This window comes from Amblyomma mixtum, chromosome 2 (assembly GCF_055824585.1).
Source record: "Amblyomma mixtum isolate Tamu chromosome 2, ASM5582458v1, whole genome shotgun sequence".
Lineage (NCBI taxonomy): Eukaryota > Metazoa > Arthropoda > Arachnida > Ixodida > Ixodidae > Amblyomma > Amblyomma mixtum.
The window spans coordinates 91,162,732-91,175,711 of NC_143013.1; the positions used below are offsets into that span (position 1 = coordinate 91,162,732).

Consider the following 12,980-nt stretch of genomic DNA (forward strand, 5'->3'; position numbering starts at 1 on the left):
CACGGAAAGGAAAAACCTCAGGATGCCTGCCAACGTTTCGACAAGAGGACTTGTCTTCGTCAGGGCAAAGCGTTCACAGTTGGCGGGATTTAAATAATTCGGCAGTGGTTTATCTCTGGTGAAACCTGGATGATTGCGAAAGCAACGTGGAGAGAGAGCGGCGCCGGCCTAGGCACGCTAGCTATGCGCCGCTACTGCGCATGCGCAACTGACAAGCGCGGCGGTGGCACCTGAGTCAGCCGCGCAGCGGCGGCGCGCCAGATGTGCGCCGTGTGACGTCACTGCTCCTCGCGCATGCGCAGTAAGGCCTTTCGTCCGCTCCGCGAAATGGCTCGGCGACTCGCGTAGTGTTCTTTCGCAACAATACGGTCTTCACTCCGAGCGGGAAGGCCCGATGACTGGGAAGAGGGTTGAATTGGGAAGGGTGATCTCGTCTAGGCATGACGGCTGCTAAAGCTGCGTGGTTACCCGTTTGACATGCAAAAGTGTGAAAAGAAAAAGGCCAGCTCAACACAAAGGCATTCCGGGGTGGGACAGGTTTCTTGGCGAGAAAGGCTGGCAGGCATGACCTGAAATACTCAGATAAAGGAATTAGGCAGGATGGCGGAACGAAATACCGAGAAAAAAATGGAGTAAGAGAAGACATAGGGGCGATTTCAGAGAAAGCATGAAAGGAAAGAGGGGGAAGGAGAAATGGGGAGCCAAGGATTCCAGAGAAATGATAGCAAGATATGCATGACATAATCTAAGGATAAATTGAAGAAAGAGAGATAAAAACGGTGCAGAAACGAAAGAATTTCATTGAGAGGGTGGGGGCAGGGGTTGGGGCGGAGGAGTACGGTGAAAGAAATGACAAAGCAGAGTTATGAAGTACTGGGAAATTCCCTGACCATGTTCGAGACCTGTTTAAAAAATTACTGCAGCGTCCCTATGTACTTCTTCCTCAGGTTATGTTGATCCCTGCTGGTTGTAAGGTTCTAATTTTGCGGATTGGGAATGCATCTCTGCATTTCTGACCCTTGCAGATTTGAAGCATGACTGAAGAATGAACAGTTGAAGTTCGTGGAAGTTGCGACTGCGCTGATTAAAATGCTCGGACGCTGTTTTCTGTACGTTCCTTGCTGTGTCAGCTCGATGGCCATTTAGTCTGACGCTCAATGATTCTCCCGTTTCTCTGATGCATTGCTTCTAACAAAATGAGCTTTGAAGCATGTAGATAACATTAGATAACGCGCAGTCAAAGGTACCCTTTATGTCGAAGCTGAAGCCGCATGCAATTCTTCTAGCCGTAGTGTCGTTTTGTAAATGCTTGCATGTCTTGCATCTAGGTCGAGAGCATGCGCTCACTGTCGGAGTTGGTTTCTTGTGTGGGGTTTAACATTGGGGAAGATAAATACGTTCTCCCCGATTAAGCGCGGCTGAGACAGTTCAAAACCGCGCGGACCCCACCCCGTGGTCGCGTACGCTACCGAGCGCACGCCGACCACGGCGGGCCTTGCTCTGCGGGAACAAAGGAACGACACACTGACTGACACAAACAAGGCATTTATTGCTATAACAACAATAACGCCAGCTAGCAACAAAATACACTGAGGAATCGAGGATGTCCGACTCACCAGCACGGTTACGAGCGAACGTTCGCCCACGGTAGGGCAGAGGGAATATCTCCGAGGCCGGACGGGACGAGCTGCGGGGAACACGTTTCCACACGAGGACGCCCGCGGCGAAGAGCGGAGCTTTGCGCGTGAACGTCCAACACGCTTCCCGGGCCCAGGGAGAAGAGAGCCAGCTATCCTTCGCGCGCGCGCAGCAAAACGCCATCCGTGGCGCTGGTGTCGCTGCGACGCGAGCGCCCTCCCCTGTTAGTTAAAAGTAACCGAACCGAGAGGGGTGCTTTTCGGGGGGAGCTAACAACAGTGGGGTGTGCAATGCGGGAAAGCGAACGCAGGGGACGAAGGCGTCCCGACACTTGTTAAGTCTAGCGTGTACTAGGATGTCTTTGAGGTTTGCGTTGCGTGTACAAGTTACCTTGCGTCGGGAAATATTACCTTGAGACGATCGTTTCCAGTAGGGCGTATTTCCGCAAAATATTGGTTACATTTGTGGGTTTCTACGTGGACACAGGCCACCACCCACCGCGGGTTCGAGCTTCGCGCGAGCCAAGGGCCCCGATCAGCCGTCACCACACACACACTGGGACACCGATGCAGCGCACTCAACCTCCGCTGGGAGGAGAGCGATTCGCCGCAAAGAAATAAGCCTCCAAGTTCACAAAGGAGACGTTTATTCACATCGTCCTCCAGCTGATACACACACACTCAATAGTCACCCCGTCCCGGGGGCGCGCGACCACCACCCACCGCGGGTTCGAGCTTCGCGCGAGCCAAGGGCCCCGATCAGCCGTCACCACACACACACTGGGACACCGATGCAGCGCACTCAACCTCCGCTGGGAGGAGAGCGATTCGCCGCAAAGAAATAAGCCTCCAAGTTCACAAAGGAGACGTTTATTCACATCGTCCTCCAGCTGATACACACACACTCAATAGTCACCCCGTCCCGGGGGCGCGCGAGGAGCAAGGCTCCGCTGCGCGCACGAAGCGACTCGAGTAATGCGCACCGCTAGCACGCCGCTGCAGGAGAATGTCCCCGCGGCAGTGCTGTGATCTCTCTCTCGTGTCGACCGTTGGGCCGGTTGCGAGAGAGAGTGGGCAATCAACGCAAGGTACGCCTGTCTGAGGTCGCTGGACCCCGCTGGACAGGCTCGAGCCGCTGCAGGTCAGAGGACACGTGCGGGCGAGCTCGAGTATGCACTGGTCCGAACGGCAAAGGCCGGCACGGACAAACAGTAACGTACGCACCTTACGCTGTCTCGGAGGGATCTCTCTCTCTGGGCCCCGCTCGGACGGTCGCGCGGCGCGCGGCCGCCCAAAGCGGGGTCCCGAATTCCCGCCAAAAGGCGCCAATGGCAAAGGCCCTTGGGGAGCCGGGGCGGAGCTGTGGCTAAATGACAGTGATTAGTCACCCAGCCGCCTCTCCACCGCCTGAGGCGGGAGCAAGGGAAAGAGGAGAAACGACGCGGTAGGCCGGCACAGCCGCGCAAAGGCGACGGCGGAAAGCCAGATTCCCACACATTCGAAGGACATTCAAGTATTTCGTTACAAGGGCCGCAGGCCGCTCACTGTCAGCTTTTCTTTGTTTTTTAAGCACGTCGGCTCGAGCGTTTTAGTTGGAAAGCGTTATTAATAGAGTTGTGTGGAAGGTTCCTAAAGGTTCTGGAGTTTTTTTTGTGACTGGAGCTTTTTCAAATATAGTCAAGCAATGCGTGTTCTACAAATCATCATATCAGCCTGACTACGCCCACCTCAGGGCAAAGGCCTCTCCCATGTCTCTCCAAATAACTCTGTCCTTTGGCAGCTGCGGCTACCGTATCCCGGCAATCTCAATCTTATTAATCTCATCCACCCACCTAACTTTCTGCCCCCCCCCCCCCCCCCCGCTACGCTTGCTTTCTCTTGAAATCCACTCCTAAAAATACGACTTTTTTATAGAATGTCCAGGATGATTATTAGTGAAACCTAAGTATTGTTGTCGGTCTCTAGCTTTCGTGTAGAGCGTGTTTTTAAGCAGGCCATTTTTTAAACGGACGGTTGTGTCGGGAAAATTGACGCATTTTAGAATAGTGGAAGGTATTTACCTTCCACTAATGCTAGAGTGGATTACATTAAGTTGCGAGACAAATGCTTTTAGTGCCTAATATCCGTGTTCGCATATTTATTTATTTACAAGTACTGCGGTCTCAAGGAGACCAAGCAGGTGGGCATGTGTACATTTTCATTTCATTAACATCAAGTGATAAGTTATTCTCTTGTGTTTGACATGGGGGGAGCAGCAAAAAGTGAACAAAAGTGAACAAGTTCGCATTTCAATTTTGCACAATAACAACCTTCGCATAATAAGAACAAAATGCACTTGCATGCGCTACTGCGCAGAAAAAGCACAACTCAATGAAAAGACGGGAAAACGACACAGAATATTACGTTACAAAATACATAAGTAGCGCCTGGTCAAAATTTTCAGTGGAAAAATTTCAGTCGGCAAATCGTTCCACTGACTAACTGTACCAGGAAAAAAAAATTTTTAAATAAATTAGTGCGTGCATGGAAAGGTAGCAAATTGTGAGCGTGACGGTGTCTTGATGCTCGTGGCAGGTATGGTTGAATGTACGGCCGTCCGTTGAATTTCAGTGACTTATGATACATCTTGAAAACAAATTTAAGTCGTGCTATAGATCTTCGTGGCTCTAAGGTAGGTATGTGGTTGTCAGCCATGAGTTGTGACGGGGAATCTGTGGACCTGAACTTGTTGAAGATGAATCTGACTGCTCGTCTCTGAACCATTTCAAGTTTACGTTCATCCTTTAGGTGTAAGGGATCCCATACTATTGCTGCATATTCTAATTTTGGCAATATGTAAGTTCTGTAGGCTAGAAGTTTTAAATCAGGAGGTGCTGTTTTCAGTTTGTGACGCAGAAAGCCGAGTTTTCGAGAGGCGGCTGCGCAAATGTTCTCAATGTGTTTTGACCATGGAAGGGTGTTTGTAAGCGTTACACCTAGGTTTTTGTATTCTGTGACTTCCTTTATTTGGGTGTTATTGATGCAATATGAAAATGAAAGTGGTTTTTTGTTCGTAACGCGAAGTAAGACAGTTTTTGCTGTGTTTAGGGTCATGGACCAAGCCGAGCACCATTCATTAAGTGCGGTTAAACTATTGTATATTTAATTGAAGTTGATCACCACGGCACGTAACCTGTTTAAAGGGCAGACAATCGTCCGCAAACAGTTTGATGTTAACATGAGGATGGACAGCACTAGTTATATCATTAACATAGATTAAGAAAAGAATCGGTCCCAGTATACTTCCCTGAGGCACTCCGGATGAAACCGGTAATGCCTTGGAGACATGGCCATTAACATCCACGAACTGAGTGCGGTTTGAATGGTACGCTCTTATCCAGTTTATGATAAATGCAGGAAAAGCGAGATTAGTAGGTTTTTCTAGAAGTTTGCCATGATGAACGCGATCGAACGCTTTGCTGAAATCAAGGAAGATAAGATCAGCCTGCCCAGAAGAATCAAGTGTTAGAGCGATTTCGTGAACAGTTGTTAAAAGTTGCGTACATGTCGACAAGCTCTCCCGAAATCCAAGCTGGAATGGAGAGAGTAAGTTGTTATCTTCAAGAAAATTCGTAATGTAGTGAGCAATAATGTGTTCGAGTGTTTTGCAGCTCGTAGATGTGAGCGAAATGGGGCGGTAGTTTTCCGCAAGCTGACGGTCACCCTTTTTGTGGACTGCTATGACACGGGCCACACGCCAATCGTAAGGTAAAGTTGCCGTGTTAATAGATAAAGAAAAGATAGCTGTTAAGATGTGTGCAATAGACTCGGAATAACGGTGAAGGAAAAAATTCGGTACCAATATCATAAAAATGTCGCCCAGGTAACGCAGGTATATTAGCGGCTTTTCTATAAATTCATTCAGAAGTTTAGACTGCAGTAGCCCCATACTTGTTTCAAATACTTCGAGGTAATAAGAAAAATAAAACTCAAAATAGTTGAGCATGAGTACCAATTGAAGTTGCGAGATATACTTCAGTTTCATGCGGGTGTGGATTTAAGTTAGAGAGTACACCAGATTAACCATGAAAATCGGTCGATGCCATCAGCTGGAGGGCCTCCTTTGAGAGGGACCTGTGGCTAAGGGCTCAAATCTGCATGCAGGCGCCGTGCGATGTTAGCTCCCTCTTATCTCGCGCCATCAACTTTCCAGCTGCAGGGGCCCCTGACCCAGACAACATGACACACCCGTTTATGCGCCTTCTTTCTGGTTCAGGTGTCCCCCGAGATGTGTGAGACAGATACTGTGCATTTCCTTTCCTCAAAAAAGATACCGAAGACGCTTTGAAATGTGCTTGGCGAAAGCCATGTGGTCAACCAATACCTCCTAGAAAGACTAGGAGGTATTGGGTCAACCCACTGCCGTTTCCCCGAACCGCTTCGGAGCCATGCGTCTCACTCACTCGCCTGCAACGGGAAGTCTGGCGAAGGAGCGGCAGTGCAGCTTCCACCGCCGACGCGCGCGCTCTCGTTCTACCGCTACTGTGTGACGTCACGATTGCTATGCAGAGCTGCGCCGAACACCGGCCCGCCGGTTGCTACGGAGGGGAGGAAACTGGGCTTTTACTTTCTCCTTTCCAAACTCCCGCTCCATTGCTTTGGCAGCTTAAAGGGTGTCCACTGCTGGTTACAAGGGACAACCACGACGCCGCGAAACGGGTGCCCAAGAGCTGCGCTCTAAAAAATGGCGACAATGTGGTAAAGTCTTATAAGGCGTCCCATCGCGCAAACGCCTCTAAGCCCGTGAATTGCGCCCATGGGTTGGAAGAACAACGCGACCGCAAGCAAGGGTGGAAGTGGGGTTATTGGCGTTTGAACGGCGACACTGCTTCTAAAAGGGAAAAAGAAAAGACGAGCGACGCGCCAGTCAGCATCCGGAAGCGACGCAGAACTGGGACTGGATTACCGGCGAAAGCGCGGCCAGGCAGGTGCAGCTGGCGTGGATGAGCGGCGAAGCTCAGAAACCGAAACTATGCGACCAGGCTATTTTTTGGCCTAGCGACAAGGGCCTCCGAATGTAGCCACACCCGCCGTTAAGCGCATTTAAGAAGTGCACGGGTTGCAGATGCACCAAGTTATGAAGGCTACATGACGAATACCATGGGTGTAGGCATTAAACATGTAACACATTACAGTAAAGATAAGGATAGAAAATACACCGAGCCTTCGCGTTGCGGCTGTTCGAGGCGGGTCGTCGGCCCTTTTGTGCGCAGCACGTGTGACGTGGGAAAGCCCACTTGCGAAATTTCGCACGAGGTCAACCCTAATGGCGTCGGGATTGCAATATATGTCCACGCGATATAAGCGTGGGCGAACAAAGAACAGGGCATTTTTATTGTTTTCTTGAAACATTAGAGAGTTTTAGTATAGCGTACGTAGACATACGCAAAGGCATAGCGTACGCTATAAAATAGCGTCAGTCGTACTGCGCATGCGCCAAACGCTATTTCAAACCGATGACGTACGTACGTTCGCGTTACGTACGCTATTTTTCGAATTTAGCGTGCGTGCTCTTGCGTACGCAAAGAAAAATAGCGTTGTCAACATGGCGGCACCCACGTCGCCCGCTTCGGAGAGAAGATGTCATGTAATTGGGTTTTTAGGCACATTCGTTGCCCTTAAATGGAACGTGTGATATTCGCTATGCCTCCTCTCGCCGACAGCAGAACGAATAAGTGATAAACTTGCCCTATTTTGGATTCTGTGTAACGATTCCGCCGTTCCTAACCCTATCAAAACACCGCCGATTGTGGATTGGCTTGATTTGGATTTTTATGCCAAGATAGTCATAGCATTGCCAAAAGTAGCCGTTTCGGCCGTTTCGGCTGTAGGGCAGTAGGGGTCCGAGAGAATAGTAGTACATACCATGACGTTCTTAAAAAAACCTTGCTCGGTTCGATTACCTAAAAATATTTAAAAAAAGCTAATCCCTGCCTCGACTGCGCAGTGCGCGACTCATCGCGGACGCCATGCAACCGGCTATCTACGTGATACGACTTGGATCAGCTTGGCCAATGCGTTGGCTAACAGCGAAAAATACGACACAAAATGTTTTCACATTATCACACCAGATGGCGCCACTGCGGCGTTGGCTATCGTTGCGTTCGTGCGGTTCTACGGTAAACTAAAAGTGCTCTTGCGACTTCCACAGTAACCTCCCGCTAAATGCTTGCGTATAGCGTACGTAAGCGCTCATACGCTATACTAAAACTCTCTATTAAGCTCTATCGTCGGATAATTTGAATAGATAATGTGGTATTGCCCCGGTCGAATTTACGAAAGTCGGAGCGGTATACGAACGCTGGCTACTATTCGGGAATTTTCGAATATTCAGAAGTTCTCGAATACCAATATCATATTCGATGCGTATATTCGCACACCCCTGGTGATAACTGCTCCAAAATAACGAGCTACAAGTAGCCTAGCTGTCTCCAAAGAGAGTGGCTTTTATGATTATGCAGTGACGGTATCCGTATACGATAGACGTCTTTATGAGCGGAAAAGAAACAATACGGATGGACCCGTCAAGGCTACGGTGCAAGTGACTGCATCCAGCACATACCCTTGTGACCACGCGTGCATGCTACAGTCCTTTTAAGGGGTCCCTGAAATGGGTGGTCGAGGTTGCTTTATAACACGCTTGCATTATGTAGAGTACAGGCCACCGAGTGTGCATGCCGCGTACTGGACCTCGAAAGTGAACTGATCATTTACAATATAATTTTAAGAATTCGTGCCTCGCAGCAGCCTCCAGTGCCGAGCTGTCGCTCGAACCCGCGCGCAACGTTTTATTCCGCGCTCGTTACGTCAGCAGCGAAGTGCTGCCATTGGTTGGCCGCGATGTCTGACGTCACGCAGCTACCATGGCCGCAAGCTCCGCCCCCTCCTCCTGCGCGCGTCGATAGCCGGCAGAGGGACCGAGTGGATGGAGCCGCCGATATGTCAGCGTGCAAAAAAGTGACTAGAGGATAATAGCCCGAAGACGCGTAAATTTAAATTTTCACGGGAGATAAGTTAGCTTCCATAAAACGCATTAAAAAAATTCTTGCTGGAGGATATTTGCGAACCGGCCTCCTTTAACACCCTAGGCATACGGCAACTTTATTCGGAGTCCCTTCAATGCAAAGACATTGCTGTACTGTTCAGCACGCTTTAAAGACTTGAAACTGCGCTTGAAACTGCTCCAAAGCCTCGCGCCACACTGTCCCTCACAGACCCCAGCGTAGCATTATCACCATCAATGCCCTTCAACCTAATTAGCTCTCACACATTCCACTGGAAAGAATATATGGGAGGTGCCCGTTTTGTTTTTCAGCAAACAACCCAAGCTAGGACGAGCTATTGGTAGCATTATGAAATGAGTCAACAGCAGAAAAACAGGAAAGCATCGTATGCACACAGCAGAACATGCATTGGTATTGCAATTACAGACGAAAAATGTACAGAATCTGGAAACTTCAGCCTCAGAACCAGTTTTTTAGCCTTGCTGTCAGACATGCTGTGATGAGCCTTTTCCAACCCACTGTGTTGAGGGCAGCCGGTTGGCACCTGTGCGGCGAGTGATGAATATTGCCACGAAAATCACGAGTGTAGCACTTTCCCTTGGACTGCGTGACACGATGGAGCAGGAGGTACTCGACTGAGTTGATCTAGGCTTTTTCAGAACTGTTGTCACCTTCCGGTTGTCTGGTATCCGCGTTAGTCAAGCTGGTCTGCACCCACAAGCTCTTCGTGGAGTCTGGCTGTGAAGCATGGTGTTGGAGTCATCCCCACTCCAGTTGGGCACCGGTAGAAGCTTCCGTTAATCACGATTGCTGCCACTGCTCCTCGGTGGCCTTCTTTGCAGCCGCAGCGCCGCCCGCGATGGTGGCACTGCTGGAGGGATGGCGCTCAGCGGTCGAGGCCTGGACAGCTGGCGGGCAGAGAAGTTCCTCGACTGGCCGCTCTCCGCTCCTGCAGAATTCTTGCTGAAGTCTTCTGCCGCGCCGTCGTTAAGCTTCCATCCCTAAGCCAGAAGTTCGACAACCTCGAGGATCTTCATTCGCACGACGTCGATAAGCCCATCGATGCGGCATTCGTAGCGTAGGATGCCGAATAACCTGTCCACCTGCTGTTTGAAGGCATTTTCCAACCAGGCGCCCCTTTCCTTGAACAGGTTGCAGATGTTATCGATTTGGTACGCACCACGTTCACCGACGAAGGCGTCGAACTCCGCAGGTACAGTTTGATGCCAGTCCGGCAGCATGGTTCCGTCGAATGGATTCCCGACGGGTGGCGGCACAGCGGCTGAACCAAAGCGTGGACGCAGAGGTCGAGGACGCTGGAGCTTGCGCATGCCTTGACTGCTCCTTGCAGCCGTCTCAGGACAGAGTGCCATCTTCGAATATCGGAGCGTACGGGCTGGGAACACCGTGACACAATCTGGACGAGCCGCACGTGCTGCTACACGAATAGCACGAACAAGCAAAATGCCCGACTTTTAAGCACGCGTTCTACGCCTTCTGCCACCAGGGCGGGAGTGCTATGACCCCATTGGCCGAGGCTACTGCATGTGCTGCCATTGGTTCTCTTCGTCCAAGTCTGGTACGACGTGGTCGATCTGAGGTGTTACTCCAGCCGAGCACTGATCGCTGTTAGTGTGATGGAATGAAGGAATTTGCAAGCAAGCGCACTCATTTGTGAGAGTAATCTAGTCCTATTTCGCCCAGGGCGAGCACCTTAGGATGTTCCAATGCCCTGATGAGGTGCTCTTCGAAATCCTCTGTATTGACAGGCCATGTGAGGGTGGCACCCGAATGCACCCCAGACGCCTTCCTCCGTGAGGATCTTCTCCCAGATGTGGCGCTGCAGGGATTCTTGAAAATCAGCACACAGCAAAGGGAAACTAAGTGTATGCTGGTTCCTGTCAGTCCCTGCAAGTGCGAGTAAATTGTTAAACACTGACCATATGTTAAGCGAAAGCTGCCAGGAGAGGAAGCCAGGACCTCTCAAGCTGTCTATACAGCTTTTTCCCTGGCTGTCCTCGCAACACCTAGTTGCGGAAATAAACCTTCAAACCTTCAGATTATTAGTACTTGGCGACATAACATCACACTTCAGAACGCGCCTACAAGACAGCATACCACTGAAAGCCATCAGAGCTTTCATGGAGCCAGAAAGAAATCAGGGACTCTACACCACGCCTGTAATGCCCAGGAAACATAAGGGCTTAACTTATATGGGAATCGCATCAGAGAAACGCGCAGCGTAATGAGAACTTAGAGCCTGACGAATAACGGCAGTAGGACGCTCGTTGTGGAAACCAAGAACTCGCATCGAGGTTTCGTTAAAGCTTGCTCTTGGTATGAAATTGCGAAGTTCCAAGGGTATTTGACGGTGATTCAAGCACAACGGTTTAAAAGTTCCATTCAGTACAGCCAGCACTCTAAGAACAGTAGGTACTGATATCGAGAGTAATTCGATACGCCGCTCTATCAGCACGCAGCCCAGAGGGATCTTCTAGACAGCCTCTGCAGTTTCGACCTGCTGAGTAATTGGCAGAGGCAGGGCGGCGTCAAGCACCTAGTGTAAGAAGGAGAGCGGTGTACCTCTGAGGATGCCAGTGGCGTCGAGTGGATAACGGGCAAAGCGGCGCTGTCGCCCGAACATGCGCTTCTGCAGGCCGTGGTCGCACTTGTTCCTGCACAAGCAAGTTGATGGATATGCGTGTCAATCAGGGGACGCCGCACATAAAGCAATCATGACACGAGCGGGAACCGGCCCGGATAAAATACGGGGACCGCACCCTGCTGAAAAAATGCTGTATGATGCAATAAACTCATACAGTTTATCATACAAATCGTAGGAAATTATCATTCAAATGTCATATTTCTGTAAAATCATACAGTCATCACAGAGATGTCATAGATTATCATACAGATTGTATGATATTCTGTGATGAATGATCTATGAGGTTATTGCATCATAGAACTTTTTTTCAGCAGGGCAGTGCTGTAGATGATATAGAATATATGGAATTCAGCAAGGAAAACGCCGCTGGCATACAAAAAAATCACATAAGATCATTGGCTGTTTTATTACCTCAGAAGTTACCTTGCTTTTAGCGTGTGTGTAGTGAATCGCCGAGGAGCCTTGCAACAATGAACAAAGTGCACCTCTTAGAGGATACGGGCGACTGCGAGCGCAGAGCTGCGGCAGAACCAGGGAAAGCCGGGCAGTGCGAGACGTGGCGCAGCTTTCGATTGGCTGCACGGTGTTGCGACGTATGCCTGCAAAACCGAAGGTGGGAAATGTGAAGAAGACAAACAGCTGCACACACCTGCGTCTTGATACAGTGGAATAACACTGGCGCCACCGACAACTGCAGTGGTAAGGGGCTTACGTCCAAAAGTAATCACGAAGTTACAATTATACTTTTTACCGCGTATTCAGCGGTAGTCACTGAAGTAAAACATACTGTTTTGACCTAGCCAGGGTCGCAAGCAGAGAAGAAAAAAATACGGTTATGTTAGAAGGTGACTGGGACACTATGATACACTGCTGGCAAAAGCGTGGCATTACAAAGGAAATGAGTCAAATAAACACCACAACGCCAAACCTCCCTTCCTCCCCATTACCTTCTAATGCTGCTTACATGAGCACCACATTGATACGCAGGCGCACTCACTTATATAAGGATTTCTGGGGTCCATCTTGCCAAGGGCGAGAACTTTGGCCGTTAATGCGATGCGTCTATGAGCTACTGTTCCACAAGCGCTGTCCCCTGATGAGGCATGTACGCGTCGCAGGCCAAAGCTCGAGACACATCACCGGACAGGACCTTCTGCATGCCACCCTGCACAGAGATGGCACGATAAAGAATGCCTAAAAACCACTAACGCAATCAACTATCTACGAAAGCTCGAGATGTTGTGTGGTGAACATAGCGAGAAACAGTCAAGACAATGGTGCGACACAAGACCCCAACAAGGCGACAATCAAAATATGGACATCGAAACGCTCGGCCCATAAGCAGCGCGCTAACACTGGCATCTAGCGCTCTGCAATCCGCATGAGCTTCCATGCAAACACGAATGAGCGATACTTTACAGCTGGACACTCCTGCCATCACCACGGCCGTCCCAAGAACATTGAAGCACCTCTTATAGAATCGTGTCACACAAACGTAGGGTGGAATATCACAAGCATGAAGGAACGTTTCCTATGCATTCTAGCTAACTGGACGCCCATCAAACTGTCGCAGCAAAAGTGAAAAGCACGGCTATACGGATTCAGGATAGATTTTAAGCAGTACCTCTCTGAACG

At 49.9% G+C, this 12,980-nt stretch overlaps 1 protein-coding gene across 2 annotated transcripts; it reads right to left on the reverse strand.

Moving 5' to 3' along the window:
* Positions 1-9,068: 9,068 nt before the first annotated feature.
* LOC149360120 (uncharacterized) lies at positions 9,069-12,506 on the reverse strand. Of its 2 annotated transcripts, none has more exons than XM_089569199.1 (4): positions 12,343-12,506; positions 11,757-11,944; positions 11,264-11,355; positions 9,069-10,588 (listed from the first exon to the last, which is right to left on the reverse strand). In XM_089569199.1, the coding sequence occupies exon 4, from the start codon at positions 10,051-10,053 to the stop codon at positions 9,682-9,684; it is 372 nt and encodes a 123-aa protein (XP_089425325.1). In that variant the 5' UTR covers positions 10,054-10,588; positions 11,264-11,355; positions 11,757-11,944; positions 12,343-12,506; the 3' UTR covers positions 9,069-9,681. Both variants share the same exon structure in this region, with proteins under 2 accessions (XP_089425325.1, XP_089425326.1).
* Positions 12,507-12,980: the final 474 nt, after the last annotated feature.